We start from the raw sequence: 18,831 nt of genomic DNA, 5'->3' as shown, positions 1-18,831 counted from the left end.
GTTGTTCCTAGTTCTTCCCTTTGCTTGCCTTGAGAAGGGCAAAGAACAGGGGCTGGACTCAGGACATTCACAACACAGTTACATGCTTTGAAGATCAGTCATTTGATCTTCGCAGTTAAGAAATAAGAAGGAACTCTACCAGAGCACACTGTCAGAGAAGGTTCTGCATGAAAAAGTCGCAGTTGATCTGTATCTGAGGTGCTTCTTTTACATCCATTTGTTGGAGCAAGAAAAACTATATCTTGATATTTTTTGTAAAAATATAGGCCACCAACACCCCTGATAAAAACCGTCGAGAGAAAGTAAAATAATTCCGTTGTAATGCTAGGACAAACCACTAAGCAGAGAACCACATTTTCTCATATCTAAAAGTAAAAAAAAAAAAAAAAAAAAAAAAAAAAAAAAAAAAAAAAAAAAAAAAAAAAACCTAGCCTCAAAATAATGGTAAAAGCTCTAGCTAAACCATGACTGCAGCAAACACCAAAAACTTGCAGCCCCAGACACAGAAGTTGTCTGTCCATAATATATCCTTTTTTTAGAATGTTAACAATTTTATATATTAAAAGGGTGCACTACACAAGTTGTGGAGTCACAAAAAATACAGGGGAACCAGAAAAAAAAAAAAGTTCCTAGATATGAGTCATCTTACAAATAATCTAGGACATCAAAGATAGATTATGCTTCTTCTAAATATTCTTATTTACACCAAAAATAGTAAAGGACTAATCAGTTCATCTTTATCTTTCGAATGTTGTTGTTTTTGTCTTCAACGGATCTCAGATTTTTCTCTCCAAACTGTCCACCAAAAGCATGCAGGGACAATCCTCCATCTCTCCTTCTGACGGGATAGGTTGCCATCCCTGCTCTAACTTTTTAAAACATCAACTATTCTTCCAGGCTTCACCCACCTAATTTCCCTTAGGTTAATGAAAAAAATTTCAAAGTTGATCTGTCCATTTGCAGAGTAAAAAGAGATGGTTTATTGTCTCTGCCTTTTCTCACATAAGTAACATTTTGAACATAACTGATAACCCCTCTTTACCAGATTATCATGTTTCAAAACTGACTCCTTAGCCAGAAGCCAAGTGAAACATGCTACTTTGCAAGGGATCTTAACTTTCCATATCATTTTCCATGGCCAACATCTAACCTGATTGTTGGATATGTTGTACTATTCCCTATAAGCTGACTTAGCAGAGAATATAACTTTACTACCCCTTTGCCAAATCATGCAATCCTCAGTTGTGGTAGTACCTCTGAATTGTGCCAATAGACTGTAGAACTCTAAGAATCTACCAATCTTCCAGTCATTTAATAGTCTTCTGAAGCTAGGATTCCACCTTTGTTGTGACCAATCAATAGACCTGCCGGCTGCCACAGTTGCCTCTTGTTGACAGAGATTGTAGATATCTGGAAATAGCTGCTTCAAAGAGTCTTGGACTAACCAATTGTCTACCCAAAATGAGATCTTCATCCCATTACCTGGTTTGTATCTTGCTTTGTTTCTGATTAATGGCCAAAGGTTCCTTATGGATCTCCACACACTGACCTCATAAGAAGAGTTCACAGGATTTGTTGTCCAATTACCTCCAATCCCATACTTGGTTTTAATTACCTGTTTCCACAGTGAGTTCTCATCTGGAGCAAACCTCCACAACCACTTCACCATCAGGCTTTGATTCTGGATCTTCAGGTCTCTAATTCCCAAACCCCATTTCTTTTTGCTAACTGTTAAAGTGCTCCAGTTAACCAAATGTATTTCTTTTTATCTTTCCTTCCCAAAGGAAATTTTCTTCTTAGTGCATCAATTCTTTTTCTCACATTTGCAGGCATTGGAAATATAGGCATCATGTAGGTCGACAAAGCATCAAGCACACTATTGATCAACGTTAATCTTCCCTCCAATAATAAATATCGACTCCTCCAGCCAGTGTGGTCAAAGCCGCGCTTAAGCCCTAAAGCGAGGCGCAAAACGTGTTGAGCGCTTCGCCTCGCTTTATGAGCGCTTCACCTCGCTTTATGAGCGCTTCGCCTCGCTTTATGGGCGCTTCAATGTCGTCATCAAGACTCTAAGGCATACTTTTCCTTGCCAATGAGCGTAATCTTAAAGATAAAGACATTAAAGATTGATATTTCACATTATCGAAAAACAAAAACAAATTCTTTGTCCATATATTTGTCATTTATGCTTATGATTATTAATCTTGGACTATACATAAATATCTTTTCTCCAGTTGCGCCTTTTTTCATTAAAGCCCACACTTTATTTGCACTTTGCGCTTAAAGCCCCAAAGCTGGACAACACCAAGGTTGACTCTGATGGGGCAATAAGTTAATATCGAATCAAGGAAACGAAAAAACTCAATTATCTCTAAATTAATGATCTCATGTTGTTACAACAAATAAACATAATAAGACAACCATGAAATCAGTCGAAATTTAGGACATGAATGCACAAAAGAGGCCATAAGTGAGGCCCTTTATAAACTTCAAGAAACGAAACAAAGATAAGCAAAATTGCACCTAGAGCGACATTGCTTCTTCCACAACAATGGATCAAATTATAATTACCAGAATAAATCGGTTGGACTTAAGTAAAACGAGAAACCGCTGTCATAAGATCTGCCTCGTCTTCCCCGATTGTCTTCTTCACTGTAAAGAAAGCAAATGTCAGAAACAAATGGCCCAAAACTAAGGATATGTTTGGAAAGACACCTTGTAATTGGATTTGGTGTAATTACTAGGGTAGTAATTACAAATCCTAGTAATTACATAGTATAGCTATAGTAATTACGAAGACCTGTTTGTTTGTCATAACATAATTATAGAGTAATTACGAACGCAATGTTTGGTTGCACAAGTGTAATTACACAGTTAGATCTTTTAAATTTTTAAAATAAAATTTAGTTATCAAAAGCTAGATGTTAATGTTTGGCAAATCTGTGTCTATATAAGAAATATTACTAAATTTTATCTATTACTAGGTATTCAAAAAATATATTATTTTTTAAATAAATAATTGTAGATTTGTAACTAATATTGTAAAAAGTAACTGATATTCAGTTTTCAAGACACTGGGTAAGTTGTTGTCGTAGTTGTTGTGTATTTTCAAGCAAACAACATTTTAGTTGAATTAATTAATAAAAAATTTAGCCAAGCACACATTCTGAAAAACATCATGGGGATGCATGTTTGACAAAAAATCAATATTTACAACCATAATTTTATAACATTTTTCGAATGTTTGATAAAAAATAATCTATCAATTCTAACATCACTCAGTATAAGTCAAGTTTGTCTATAACCTCATTCTACAAGGCAATCAAACTTTAATGACATCACTCATTATAAGCCAAGTTTGTAGATGACTCATTCTTTCTATAATTAGGAGGTGTAATTTTAAGAAAATAGAATAATAACACAGCTAAGCAAAATTTATATAAAAGACAACAAATAAGAAAGAAACAAACTATGAGAAATTTCATGGAAGCACATGAAATAAAGGTTGGATATGAGAAGTAAAGAAATAAAAAGTAGATAATGTAAAAAGAACAATATATTAAAAAAAATAAAAAATATTTAAAAGTAAAAAATTAAAAATTAAACTACAAAGAAAAGAGAATGGAAATAAAAAATAAATTAAAAAGAATATAAATTAAACCAAAACAGAAAGAAACTAAAAAAATAAAATTGTAATTACACCATGTAATTACCAGCAATTCTCAATCCCTCGTGAAGAATGTAACTCCCTCTCAATTAAACTCGACTACGTGCTAACCAAGCGATTACTTGGTCACACAGACATGCTAAATTGAATAATTACACCCAATTCCAATTACAAAGTGGCTTTCCAAACAGGCCCTTAGGAAAATATGGATTTGAGAAAAATAGGTATCTCAAGAAAAAGTAGGTACAAAATGATTTCAAGACTTATAATGTCTACAAATACCTTCTACTAGAGAGGATAGCAATTATGGTTGTATAGACAATGACAATCGAAGCAATTAGTGTTGTACCAAAGGAAACCCTCACTAAGTATTCACCTGCAAGCTGCAAAGTATTGACGTTCCCTCGGAAGATAAGTATTATGGATAGACATATTCTAAATTAACACATATTAACATCACCAATAGAATAGGATTAATACCTTTGCTTTCTCCAGCAAAGGCTCAATCTTCATCCTAAATGATTTAGCCGTGAGATTTGAACGATAATCCTTAGGAAATACATAAAGGACATCACCCTCATCTGATACCTACCAAAACCATATTAGCCAAAATCTGATTAAACAACCGAAATGTGGCATAAATGCATGACCCTACAACTCTACAAGTCATCCATTAAAAAGGTGATCAGCTTCCAAAGAAAGAACTAAAAAGTTCAATGATATATTATATTCCACAAATATTTAAGAGGGACTCCAACAGAAAACTCTAATAAAGAGCCTTGAACAAAAATAGTCAACAGATACAGCATATGAACCTTCATATGGATGTTGCAAACTTTTCAGGTACCATTGTCAGTCACTCTTAAGCACATACTCATCATCCTTTGGGTTAACCTTTTCTATTTTTTATAACCGGTTGATTTAATCAAAATAAGAGAACTTCATGTGTTCTGGCAATTTGAGCGTCACAGGCAATATTAGCCAATGCCAAGAGAGGTCCTTCAATATTCTGAAAAACCCAGTGTCATCCTTAAATAAATATATCCAACCATTAGGTCCTCCAAATTTTACTTGCTTGGCATTAGCCTCCAAATATAAATTTCATCAACCTTTGGAAAGTCGAATGTCTAGCTCACACAGTGGAATTTATGATATTTAGCTGAAGATCAATTAAAATCTTCCACAAAATAAAAGGAAGAAGATGTAGAGGAAGGTATGATTTGCATTTATTTCCCTTTTCTTTGTTCACTTTTAATATTTACAGGAAAACATTTAGTAAGCCATTTGAGCTAGAGATTTCAGTTGTGAAGGTTCTTTCGGCTGAAATTCAATGTGATGACCATCGACACCAAACAAGTAGAACTTGGAGGACCTGAGAGCTGGAACTCATATTTTATAATGCACTAACTAAAATAGTTTAAAAACCTTCCATGCCATTTGTTAAATTTACAGTTCAGCTGTATTAGGCGATTCTATTACTACTTTTTCAGATCTACCGTTTATTTGAATCATCCTCAGGAAAAACAAATATAAGGACTATCAGTGCCAAACAAGTAGACGAAAGGATCTCATTTTATAGGGATAGTATTGCACTTAGAATATTTTAAGCTCAACAACAACAACAACAACCCAGTGAAATCCCACATCGTGGGGTCTAGGGAGGGTAGAGTGTAAGCAGACCTTACTCCTACCAAGGTAGGACGACTGTTTCCGAAAGACCCTCGGCTCAATAAAAGCATAAAAAGAAGTCAGATAAGGTTCAGAGAATCAAAGCGATATGAAATGAAATAATGCAAGCGACACAGATAACACAGGATAATGAAAGCACAGGAAATAACAGATAATAGCAGAAATCTGAGCAGAAGAAATTATATTGCGATAATGCGACTACTAATAAGAACGGAAAACGAGACTATCTACTAGCCTTCTACCCTAATTTGGGTCCTCCAAACCCTCCTATCTAAGGTCATGTCCTCGGTAAGCTATAGTTGCGCCATGTCGTGTCTAATTACCTCTCCCCAATACTTCTTCGGTCAACCCCTACCTCGTCTGAAACCATCCATGGCCAACCTCTCACACCTCCGCACTGGGGCATCTGTGTCTCTCCTCTTCACATGCCCAAATCATCTCAATCTCGCTTCTCGCATCTTATCTTCCACCGAGGCCACCCCCACCTTATCCCGAATATGCTCATTCCTAATCTTGTCACTGCTGGTGTGACCACACATCCATCTTAACATTCTCATCTCGGCAACTTTCATCTTTTGAACGTGAGAGATCTTAACCGGCCAACACTCCGCCCCATACAACATAGTCGGTCTAACCACCACTTTGTAGAACTTGCCCTTAAGTTTTGGTGGCACCTTCTTGTCACATAGCACTCCGGAAGCAAGCCTCCATTTCGCCCCAATACGATGTGTGACATCATCGTCAATCTCCCCGCAGCTTTGCAGAATAGACCCAAGGTACTTGAAACTACTTTTCTTCTGGATGGCCTGGGTACCAAGTCTCACTTCCAAGCCAGCCTCCTAAGGTGCTTCACTGAACTTACACTCCAAGTACTCTGTCTTGGTCCTACTCAGCTTAAACCCTTTAGACTCTAGAGTATGTCTCCAACTCTCCAACTTAGCGTTAACTCCGCTACGAGTCTCGTCGATCAGGACTATGTCGTCCGCGAACAACATACACCATGGCACCTCACCTTGAATTTGCCGTGTCAATTCATCCATCACCAAGGCAAATAAAAACGGACTAAGAGCTGATCCTTGATGCAACCCCATCACAACTGGAAAGTGCTCTGAGTCTCCTCCTACTGTCCTTACCCTGGTTTTGGCTCCCTCATACATGTCCTTGATCACCCTAATGTACGCCACAGGTACACTTTTAGCCTCCAAGCATTTCCATCGGATCTGTCTTGGAACTTTGTCATAAGCCTTTTCTAGGTCGATGAATACCATGTGTAAGTCCTTCTTCCTCTCCCTATACTGCTCCACCAACCTTCTCACAAGATGGATGGCTTCTGTAGTTGAGCGTCCGGGCATGAATCCGAACTGGTTCTCTGAAATAGACACACCTCTCCTCACCCTCATCTCCACCACCCTTTCCCACACTTTCATAGTATGGCTTAGCAGCTTGATACCTCTATAGTTGCTGCAACTCTGGATATCTCCCTTATTCTTGTATAGAGGGATCATTACACTCGCCCTCCATTCTTCGGGCATCAATGCCGTCTTAAAGATGACATTAAACAACCTAGTCAGCCACTCCAAACCTGTCGGGCCCACGCTCTTCCAGAATTCCCCAGGAATCTCGTCAGGTCCGGTCGCTCTTCCCCTGCGCATCCTACGAACAGCACCCTTAACCTCGTCAACCTTAATACTCCTGCAATACCCAAAATCGTGACGCCTTCCTGTATGTTCTAATTCTCCCAACACAATGTCTCTGTCCCCTTCTTCATTCAAGAGTTTGCAGAAGTATGACTGCCATCTCTGTCTAATGAGAGTCTCATCTACCAATACTTTGCCATGTTCGTCCTTGATGCACTTTACTTGATCCACATCACGTGCCTTTCTCTCCCTCGCCTTGGCTAGCCTGAACAATTTCTGGTCCCCTCCTTTCTCTTCTAGTTCAGCATACATGCGTTCAAAAGCTGTCGTTTTTGCCGTCGAAACCGCCAACTTCGCCTCCTTCCTCGTCATCTTGATCGCTAAATCCATCACCAAGAGCTTGTGTCGGGTTGTAAGATATTCGCTCGGAATGACCTTACAATCCTTGCACAGACCTTTATCATCCTTCCTAAGGAGTAAAAAGTCTATTTGAGTCTTAGCCACCAAACTACGGAAGGTTACCAAGTGTTCCTCCTTCTTTGGGAAACTCGAATTGGCTATCACCAACCCAGAAGCTCTTGCAAAATCCAAAAGTGAGACTCTTCCTCCATTCCTGTCCCCGAAGCCAAAGCCTCCATGCACATCATCATAACCTCCCGAAATAGGCCCGATGTGTCCATTGAAATCACCTCCCACAAATAGCTTCTCAGTAGGCGGTATGCCTCCCACTAATTCGTCCAAATCCTCCCAAAAGCGCCTCTTCTCCTCGTCGCCTAAACCCGCTTGCGGCGCATATGCACTAATAATGTTCACAGTGAGTCCTTCAACGACCACCTTAATCGACATCATCCTATCAGTGGCTCTCCTAACCTCTACCACCTGATCCCTTAATTCACCATCTACTAAAATGGCCACCCCATTTCTATACTTCGACCTACCAGAGAACCACAGCTTATACCCGTCTACCTCCTTAGCTTTAGGACCTACCCATTTGGTCTCTTGGATACAAGCTATATTAATCTTCCTCTTCTTAAGAATCTTAACTAGCTCTATGGACTTCCCCGTTAACGTCCCAATGTTCCAAGATCCTACTCTCAACCTAGACGCTCCTCTAACCCACTTACCCCTCCTAACCCTCGCCCCCGTCTCCGAACGAGAACATGACCCTAGTCTACCATCACTAAGCAAAGCCACGAAAATGAGTATGAACTAATAAATTATTCAAAAGTCTAAAGTTAGCAAAATGTAACTACAAATGTATGGACAAATAATGGATGTGGCAACCGGAGGTACCAACTCCAGTTGAACTGAACCTGGTCGCCGCCGGAAAACACTGTTCAACGTCCGAGTACTGTTCACACTATTCACTGTTGAGTTACTGTTCACTGCCGGAATTCTACTCACAGAGACCTGAAACGGGAGAAGAGAGGGGGGGGGGGGGGGGGGGGGGAAGAAAAAAAAAGAACAAAAGAAAAGGAAAAAAGGAGAGAGAGAGGGCTGGCCGGAAAAAGTCTCCGGCGATGACGCAGCTGTGTTCTGGCAGCGGCAGAAGCAGCTAAAAAAAGGAAAAAATGAGAAGAGAAGAAGAAAAGGAAAGAGAAAAAGTAGATCTGACCGGAAAAGTGGCCGGCGTTACCTGGTCGCCGGAGTTACCTGAACAGTGGTGCGGTCTGGTCGCCTGACGAGGTGGCGGGTGGGGTGGAGAGTTGGAGGGCAGAGAAGAGAGAAAGTAGAGGAGAGAGAAAGCAGTAACCAATGCTAATTAAATTTATATATATCTAAATTTGGTGACTCTATTAGTGCTCATTTAGAGCATGTTCGGAGAGCCACCTGGGAATTGGATCTGTGTGTAAGTTGGTGTAATTACACAGTTTGGCATGTTTGTCTGACCCAGTAATTACTCGGTCAGCATAAAATTGGGTGTAAGGAATGGTGCAATTACACTCTCCAATTCTTAAGGGCAAGGTGATAATTACTGGTAATTACACTGTGTAATTACAAGCTAAGGTAACATATTTCCCTTCCATTTCTCTTATTCTCATTTTTCAGCCTTCCAACATGTTGCTTATGGCGTGCTTCTATATAGTTTTACAGCTTCTCATATTTTACTTCGTTTGTTGTTGTTATTTTTTTTTTTGTGTGTGTGTGTGTGTGGGGGGGGGGGGGGGGGGGGGGTGTTTGTTCTTAGTTCTTAAACACAATTTCGTATTTTACTAGCCTGTTATGAAAAACTACCTTCTAAACTCATATCTATCTTTTTGTTATTTAAAAAGTGGCACAAATCATAAATTTCATATTATACTCATATGAGTTGGTAAAAAAAAATTAAATTCATTAACTTTTATTAATTATTTTATATTAACATATTATTTATTTGCAAGATAGTCAAGATATAGATTATTTTTTTACAATATTAGTTACAAATTTATAAATATGTAATATTTTTATCAAATAAGAATATGTAGTTTAAACATCAATATCTGATATTTGTTATATACAAGTGTATTTGTCACACATTTAAAGTTTGTTTACTACTTCATCTGAAGAAAAAAAAGTTCATTAATGTTTTTAAAATTAATTTTTATTCTTAAAACTAAATATTTAACAGTGTAATTACACTTGTTCAACCAAACATGACAACAACAACAACAACATACCCAGTGAATCCCACAACGTGGGGTCTGGGGAGGGTAGAGTGTACACAGACCTTACCCCCACCTTAGGTAGGGAGGCTGTTTCCGGAAGACCCTAGGCTCAAGAAAAAGCATAAGAAAGGTCAGATACGGGCAAACAAATTGAAGCAATTATGAAAATGAAAACAATGAAAGTAAAAGTAAATAAGTCATTATAAACCAACAGATACTCGCAGAAATCCAACTAAACATGACAAAGTCAAAATTATACTGTAACTACATTATGGCAACCAAACATGACAAAGTCAAAATTATACTGTAACTACATTATGGCAACCAAACATGTCTTTGATATTACTATGCAGTGTAATAACTACCCTTGCAATTACATTGTAGTTTCCAAACACACCGTTAGTGTTACCATCTCTTCAATCTTGCATACTGTCCAATAACCACTTATATTAACACATGTCTGATGTCCCCGCTAAGTAGTAAGATATTAGGTCTCAATCTGGAGAAGTTCATTTATTTTCAACAGAATGAAGTTGAGATTTGACAAAAGAAAGTTGCATAGTTAAAACTCAAGGGACTGAAACGCTCTCAAGTTACAAGTTCCTCTGGAAGCCAACCAAAATGCAACACTAGCAGATTATTAATCCGAACATCATTTTTAGAAGGCATTGCAACGATAGAGAAGTTGACAATACCTGCAGTTTGCTCAACAACTTGAGACTAACTCCTTATGTAAGACAGAAAGGATGACATTTGTTGGAAGGGCAAGAAAGATGGTCTATTTATAGTTACATCATGCTAATTGCTACACAAATACAATGGATGCAGCAGGACCCAAGTGGCCTTGGAAACAGATTTGGAGAAGTTATGCCCTTTACAAGGTCCATTTGCCTATATAAGAGAAAAAGTTCCTCACTTGACCTCAAGCTGGGGAAGGCTAGTTCAAGAACTAGAAATATCTCAAGGTTAGCAAGCAAGAACACATGCCTAACAAAGTCTAATCTACAAAGAAGAGGTATGAGCATTTCTAGCAGATGTGAAGAGCATTCAGTGGCCACAAACCACCTGCCTCTGCAGTCTGGACTGAAAAACTACTGTAGAATTGTGGGATTTGCTTTTTTAATGGCCTTAAATGGACTATGCCGTGGAATCGCTACAAGGTTGGCAGAAAAGAGAAATAAGGGTATCCATACAAGTATCTATAATGCAACCATTTGGTGAATTATATGAAGAGAGAAATCAAAAAAGAAAACTAAGACAAAAGGAGAATGTTACTAGTCTTAAATTTCATTGTATTTGTTTGCTTTCTTTTGAAGCAACATGGTAAGTGTAGATGATACTGATGTAGAAGCCATGGTTGACTTTATTAGTTCTCTACAACAACAACAACAACCCAGTGAAATCCCACATCGTGGGGTCTGGGGAGGGTAGAGTGTACGCAGACCTTACTCCTACCAAGGTAGGACGACTGTTTCCGAAAGACCCTCGGCTCAATAAAAGCATAAAAAGAAGTCAGATAAGGTTAAGAGATTCAAAGCGATATGGAAATGAAATAATGCAAGCGACACAGATAACACAGGATAATCAAAGCACAGGAAATAACCGATAATAGCAGAAATCGGAGCAGATAACACAGGATAATCAAAGCACAGGAAATAACAGATAATAACAGAAATCGGAGCACAAGAAATTATATTGCAATAATGCGACTACTAATAAGAACGGATAACGAGACTATCTACTAGCCTTCTACCCTAATTTGGGTCCTCCAAACCCTCCTATCTAAGGTCATGTCCTCGGTAAGCTGTAGTTGTGTCATGTCGTGTCTAATTACCTCTCCCCAATACTTCTTCGGCCTACCCCTACCTCGTCTGAAACCATCCATGGCCAACCTCTCACACCTCCGCACTGGGGCATCTGTGTCTCTCCTCTTCACATGCCCAAATCATCTCAATCTCGCTTCTCGCATCTTATCTTCCACCGAGGCCACCCCCACCTTATCCCGAATATGCTCATTCCTAATCTTGTCACTGCTGGTGTGACCACACATCCATCTTAACATTCTCATCTCGGCAACTTTCATCTTTTGAACGTGAGAGATCTTAACCGGCCAACACTCCGCCCCATACAACATAGTCGGTCTAACCACCACTTTGTAGAACTTGCCCTTAAGTTTTGGTGGCACCTTCTTGTCACATAGCACTCCGGAAGCAAGCCTCCATTTCGCCCTAATACGATGTGTGACATCATCGTCAATCTCCCCGCAGCTTTGCAGAATAGACCCAAGGTACTTGAAACTACTTTTCTTCTGGATGGCCTGGGTACCAAGTCTCACTTCCAAGCCAGCCTCCTAAGGTGCTTCACTGAACTTACACTCCAAGTACTCTGTCTTGGTCCTACTCAGCTTAAACCCTTTAGACTCTAGAGTATGTCTCCAACTCTCCAGCTTAGCGTTAACTCCGCTACGAGTCTCGTCGATCAGGACTATGTCGTCCGCGAACAACATACACCATGGCACCTCACCTTGAATTTGCCGTGTCAATCCATCCATCACCAAGGCAAATAAAAACGGACTAAGAGCTGATCCTTGATGCAACCCCATCACAACTGGAAAGTGCTCTGAGTCTTCTCCTACTGTCCTCACCCTAGTTTTGGCTCCCTCATACATGTCCTTGATCACCCTAATGTACGCCACAGGTACACTTTTAGCCTCCAAGCATTTCCATAGGATCTGTCTTGGAACTTTGTCATAACCTTTTCTAGGTCGATGAATACCATGTGTAAGTCCCTCTTCCTCTCCCTATACTGCTCCACCAACCTTCTCATAAGATGGATGGCTTCTGTAGTTGAACGTCCTGGCATGAATCCGAACTGGTTTTCTGAAATAGACACACCTCTCCTCACCCTCATCTCCACCACCCTTTCCCACACTTTCATAGTATGGCTTAGCAGCTTGATACCTCTATAGTTGTTGCAACTCTGGATATCTCCCTTATTCTTGTATAGAGGGATCATTACACTCGCCCTTCATTCTTCGGGCATCAATGCCGTCTTAAAGATGACATTAAAGAACCTAGTCAACCACTCCAAACCTGTCGGGCCCGCGCTCTTCCAGAATTCCCCAGGAATCTCGTCAGGTCCGGTCGCTCTTCCCCTGCGCATCCTACGAACAGCACCCTTAACCTCGTCAAGCCTTAATACTCCTGCAATAGCCAAAATCGCGACGCCTTCCTGTATGTTCTAAATCACCCAACACAATGTCTCTGTCCCCTTCTTCATTCAAGAGTTTGGAGAAGTATGACTGTCATCTCCGTCTAATGAGAGTCGTCTCTACCAATACTTTGCCATGCTCGTCCTTGATGCATTTTACTTGATCCACATCACGTGCCTTTCTCTCCCTCGCCTCGGCTAGCCTGAACAATTTCTGGTCCCCTCCTTTCTCTTCTAGTTCAGCATACATGCGTTCAAAAGCTGCCGTTTTTGCCGTCGAAACCGCCAACTTTGCCTCCTTCCTCGCCATCTTATAAAGTTCTGTATTCGTCCACTTCTCCACCTCATCCTTGCTTTCTATCAACTTCGCATACGCCACCTTCTTTGCTTCCACCTTCCCTTGAACTTCTCCATCCCACCACCACTCCCCTCGATGCTGACCACGACTACCTGTCGAGACCCCCAACACTTCCCTTGCTACCACCCTAATGCAACTAGTCGTCTTATCCCACATACTGGTCGCATCCCCACTACTATCCCAGGCCCCCATATCCTTCAATTTCTCTCCCATCTCCAGGGCACTAATAGTGGTCAAACTCCCCCATCTGATCCTAGGTCGGTCCTCCACGACCCTCTTCTTCCTCGTCATCTTGATCGCTAAATCCATCACCAAGAGCTTATGTCGGGTTGTAAGATATTCGCTCAGAATGACCTTACAATCCTTGCACAGACCTTTATCATCCTTCCTAAGGAGTAAAAAGTCTATTTGAGTCTTAGCCACCGAACTACGGAAGGTTACCAAGTGCTCCTCCTTCTTTGAAAAACTCGAATTGGCTATCACCAACCCAAAAGCTCTGGCAAAATCCAAAAGTGAGACTCCTCCTCCATTCTTGTCCCCGAAGCCAAAGCCTCCATGCACATCATCATAACCTCCCGAAATAGGTCCGATGTGTCCATTGAAATCACCTCCCACGAATAGCTAATCAGTAGGCGGTATGCCTCCCACTAATTCGTCTAAATCCTCCCAAAAGAGCCTCTTCTCCTCGACGCCTAAGCCCGCTTGCGGCGCATATACACTAATAATGTTCAAAGTGAGTCCTTCAACGACCACCTTAATCGACATCATCCTATCAGTGACTCTCCTAACCTCTACCACCTGATCCCTTAATTCACTATCTACTAAAATGCCCACCCCATTTCTATACTTCGACCTACCAGAAAACCACAGCTTATACCCGTCTACCTCCTTAGCTTTAGGACCTACCCATTTGGTCTCTTGCATACAAGCTATATTAATCTTCCTCTTCTTAAGAATCTTACCTAGCTCTATGGACTTCCCCGTTAACGTTCCAATGTTCCAAGATCCTACTCTCAACCTAGACGCTCCTTTAACCCACTTACCCCTCCTAACTCTCGCCCCGTCCCCGAACGAGAACATGACCCTAGTCTACCATCACTAAGCAAAGCCACGAAAATGAGTATGAACTAATAAACTATTCAAAAGTCTAAAGTTAGCAAAAAATGTAACTACAAGTGTATGGACAAATAATGGATATGGAAACCGGAGGTACCAACTCCAGTTGAAATGAACCTGATCGCCGCCGGAAAACTCTGTTCAACGTCCGAGTACTGTTCACTGTTCACTGCCGGAATTATTCTCACAGAGACCTGAAACAGTAGCAGAGAAGAGGGGGGCAAGAAAAGAAAAAGAAAAAGAAAAAAAAGGAGAGAAAGAGAGGGCTAGCCGGAAAATGGTGCCGGAAAAAGTCTTCGGCGATGACGCAGCTGTGTTCTGGCAGCGCCAGGAGCAGCTAAAAAAGGGGAAAAGGAGAAGAGAAGAAGAAGAGGAGAAGAAGAAAAGGAAAGAGAGAAAAAAATAGATCTGGCCGGAAAAGTGGTCGGCGTTACCTGGTCGCCGGAGTTACCAGGGCAGTGGTGCGGTCTGGTCGCCTGACGGGGTGACGGGTGGGGTGGGAGGAGGGAGGGAGAGAGGAGATGTTACCGTTGGAGAGTTGGAGATCAGAGGAGAGAGAAAGCAATTTTCAACATGTAGTCAGGCTAAACAATCCTACCAGCATTATCTTGATGCTTATACATTTACAAAAAATTACCTTACCAAGAAAAAGATAAAAAAAAAAAAAAAGAGAGAACTCAAGGGACAGATAGTGGAAAAGGAAGCAATTGAAGTAGTTGTCACTTTGCATAACATGATATAATTACATGGAAACAAATGAATTGACAAAAAGCCAATAATTTTTCACAAACCAAGTAATTGATTTAACAACACAACAACAACATAGCCACTATAATCCCACAAAGTGGGGTCCGGGAATGGGTAGAGTGTACGCAGACCTTACCTCTACCTTGGAGGTAGAGAGGTTGTTTCCGATAGACCCTTGGCTCGAGGAAACACAGTTCAAACCAGTTCGGAAAAGGAAATGAAGAAGCTATGGTAGAATCCGATGGAATGCATGACAAAGCATTCTGAACAGTAACAACAACAAAAACTCCAATAATCGGGAGTACAAGATAGTAACAGAAATCGAAGATAGTAACAGAAATTTAAGGACAATAAACTACTGGAGCAATGGAATACTAACCTCTAAGAAGCCATTAGTATCAGAAGCAAGAGCTTGCAAAGCTTTCTGAGCTTGAGTCAACTGAAGGCCAGCTTTACTGGCAACATCTCCAACTGTAACCCTTTTCCCCAATGCATCAACAGCTTCCATAGCCCTCTTCCTTACATCAGAAGGCACGTTATCGCTCTCCACAAGACCACTCGCCCTAACAAAATTAACTGAACTCCTCCTCTTACTCCTATACCTCAAACCCTGAGAGTGTATTCGTGAAGGTTTTAGGACAAACGATTTTCGAGAGAATACAATGGATTGAGTGTTGGTGGGTCTCACTGTGAAGAAGAAGCATGTTGAAATGGCTGCCATTGACTATACAATTTCTTCTTCTTCCTAATCAAGATGTTCCCATGGAGGTTTTTCAGTTTGTTTCTGCTTTTGGAATTTGGAATTTTGCCTTGGTGAAGAAGAAGCCACTGGTTGGATTGGCGTGAAAGATAACTTTGGGATAATTTGATACAGAAAAAATAAACTAAAGTGACAAAAAAAGTTATCTTTAAAATGTGATTAAATTAAAATGGGATTAAATTATAATTTTTAAATTTTATTAATCTTTTACAAAATACACAAAAGCCCACACACATTATACAATATCTTCCAACCAACCCCTACGCCCCCAACTTCATTATTTCAAAAAAAAAATCAGTTCTTCCTCTAGGTGGCAAAACCACCACCCCTACCGGCGCCACTACCTTCATCTCATTTCTCCTCTTCAAAATCAAGAGATTTGTTCTTCCTCGTCGCTACTGCTCGTTTCTCTCTCTCCATTGCTATTGCTTCTCTATTCATTCTCAGGTAAAGTTTTTCTTTCACTTCGTTCAAAAGTTAGGGTTTTGAAATCAAAGTGTGAAAATGATAATTTTGGTTAGAGAAGATAAAGAAGAACATGGATTTGTCTTGAATGTTGTTTGTTTTGTTGTTCTGTTTTTGAGAAGTTGTAGTTTGGGGTATTTGTTGCACTTGTTAGGGTTTGTGAGTTTGTAAATAGTGGTTGTGGTTGTGAAATTATATAGTTTGGGGAATTTGTTGCACTTGTTGGGGTTTGTGAGTTCGAAAAAAAGGCTTGCAATTTTGTTGATGTTTTCCAACAACTGAGATTACCTGTTGTAGCAAATTTAGCACTTGTTTGACAGTTGCAAACATCTACTGAGGTTGCATGATTAAAAAACCACATTTGGTGTATTTTGTTTAAGTTGTGAGTGAGATTTGTGATGGTTGTGTGTTTATAGTGAAATATAAATGTTTTGTAGTTAAAATTAGATGTTTTTGTTGTTGTTGTTGCTGTTATGGTATGGTTTTGGAAAAGTTTTGATTTTATCCAACAGTTGTTGGATAAAATCAAAACAATTACTTAGGTTTTTGCAGCAACTGAAGCAATTGTTGCAGCATATTAACAAGCTGTTGTAAAAAATCAAAATAGTTGCTAAGGTGTTGCTACTGTTTTTTTATTTCCAATAGTGTAGAATCTACTGCAACAAGTAATAAGTTGTTGCAACAAGTAATCAGTTGTTGCAACAACTTCATATTTTGTTGCAACAGATTAAGAATTGCAACAAAAGATGAAGTTGTTGCAACAACTGATTACTTGTTGCAACAGATTCCTTTTCTCTTTTTACTTTAAATGTTGCACTGATCAATTAAAACTGATTTTTTATCTCTTGTGTGTAGATAAAATGGCTCCTGTTAAAAGAAAATGAGAGAAACCAACTGAGGGAGAAAGTAAAAGAGTCAAGGTGCAAACACCATTAGATGAACTTGTGAGTGCTATTTGTGAATCAACAAATGTAGATGAAAGAGTTAGTGAAACTGGGGCTTCAGAAAGAGAGGAAACCGACGAAACCTCTCAGGTAGAAGTTTCCGTTGGGCATGAAGAAGAAAGAGATAAAAATGAACAAAATAAAGAACAACAAAAAGATAAAGAAAACGAAGTAGATGAAGGAGATGATGAAGTAGGCAAAGATGAAGAAACTAGAGAAGAAAGTGAAAAATCTACTGAAGGAGATGAAGAAAATGATGAAGGAGATGAAGAATGAGATGAAGGAGGTGAAGAAGGTGAAGAAACTGAAAAAGGTAATGAAGAAGACGAAGAAGAAACTACAGATCACATGTCGACGACCTTGTCCTAGTTAAGAAAAAAGAGGAAGCATAATATGGATGCCAATATTCTTGAGTCTTCTAGTATTGCCACAGATCCTAATAGACCTTCCATTGACGAGGTCGTCAAGAGTTTCAGCATTGAAAAGTACGGCATGAGGATGCTGCTGAATGAAAATATTGATTTGTCCGGTGATATTGTGGTCAAATCAACATGGGCAAGGGCTTTGACAAATTTAGGGGCATTCTACGGCAGCAGGGGTTGGAGAAGTTCTTTAGGGCTAGCTGCTTTGGGCTCTATTTAAATTTTCTTGAAGAAACCGGTGCGCGGTTTCAAATGACAATGGTGTCTGGGCTTTTGAAGCGTAGGATTATTTGTGATAGAAAGGATGAGGTTTGGATTAATTATTGTGGCATGCCTGTTTGCTTTGGCATGAAGGAGTTTGCCATAGTTACCGGATTGAGATGTCATTCTTGTGAGCCTCTTCCTACTGTTGTATTAACTAAGCCAGCCAAGAAAGCAAAGGGTTCCAACGCTAAGAATGATGTCTCTTAGGTAGACTTAGTGGGAAAGAGCTATAAAGAGAAGAAATTCTTGGAAGATTTAGAGATCAAAACTTTCTCCAAAAAGCACAAGGAGGCACTGGGTTAGTTTGGTTTGTGCACTGTGCTCTTTGGGAAAGAGACATAAACAACAACATACCGCTTGGATTGATTAAACTTGCTGAGGCCTATGATGCCTTCAACAACTATTCCTAGGGTCTTGTAAGCTTTAGGTTGATTGTTGAATATTTGTTGAGAGAATTGAAGCCAACGGGGAAGACGGTAAACCTATATGGCTTCCCTTGGGCTTTCATGGTAAACTTTCTTCAATGTTTTATCTTTTTTTTTTTTTTTTTTTTTTTTTTGTATTTCAATTACTATTTTGATTTTTGATGGCATCTTCTTTTCTAGGCTTGGGCATTTGAAGCCATTCCTCACCTCCGGCATCAAGTCAAGGAATACTCCGAAGAAGTTACTTTTCCAAGAATTCTCAGATGGCTGACTGCCAGGAGCAACACAAAATTGAGTGTTGACCTTTTCAACCCCCCTAAGAAAGCTGTAAGCATTAGAACACATTCAGATAGAATAAACTTAACTTCTATAAGCTTAAATATTTTACAACAGATAACTAGTTGTTGCAATAACTTTTGTAATCTGCTGCAACAAAACATGCATCTGTTGCAACAAGTTATGAATCTGTTGGACATTAACCT

The 18,831-nt window shown here is 39.7% G+C and overlaps 1 protein-coding gene across 1 annotated transcript in view; it reads right to left on the bottom strand.

The window, feature by feature from the left end:
* LOC132614444 (uncharacterized protein At5g03900, chloroplastic) overlaps window positions 1-15,950 on the bottom strand; it is a 28,689-nt gene extending 12,739 nt beyond the window's left edge. The window contains exons 1-4 of the mRNA XM_060328899.1: window positions 15,449-15,950; window positions 4,148-4,255; window positions 3,950-4,050; window positions 2,572-2,652 (exon numbers count right to left, since the gene is read on the bottom strand). Coding sequence (XP_060184882.1) covers window positions 2,572-2,652; window positions 3,950-4,050; window positions 4,148-4,255; window positions 15,449-15,790 — 632 coding nt within the window. The 5' untranslated portion in view covers window positions 15,791-15,950. The remainder of the gene's footprint in view (window positions 1-2,571; window positions 2,653-3,949; window positions 4,051-4,147; window positions 4,256-15,448) is intronic.
* Window positions 15,951-18,831: the final 2,881 nt, after the last annotated feature.

The sequence above is a fragment of the Lycium barbarum genome, chromosome 10 (assembly GCF_019175385.1).
Source record: "Lycium barbarum isolate Lr01 chromosome 10, ASM1917538v2, whole genome shotgun sequence".
Lineage (NCBI taxonomy): Eukaryota > Viridiplantae > Streptophyta > Magnoliopsida > Solanales > Solanaceae > Lycium > Lycium barbarum.
The sequence above is the reverse complement of the archived record's forward strand: the minus strand, read 5'-3'. Positions and strand labels throughout refer to the sequence as shown.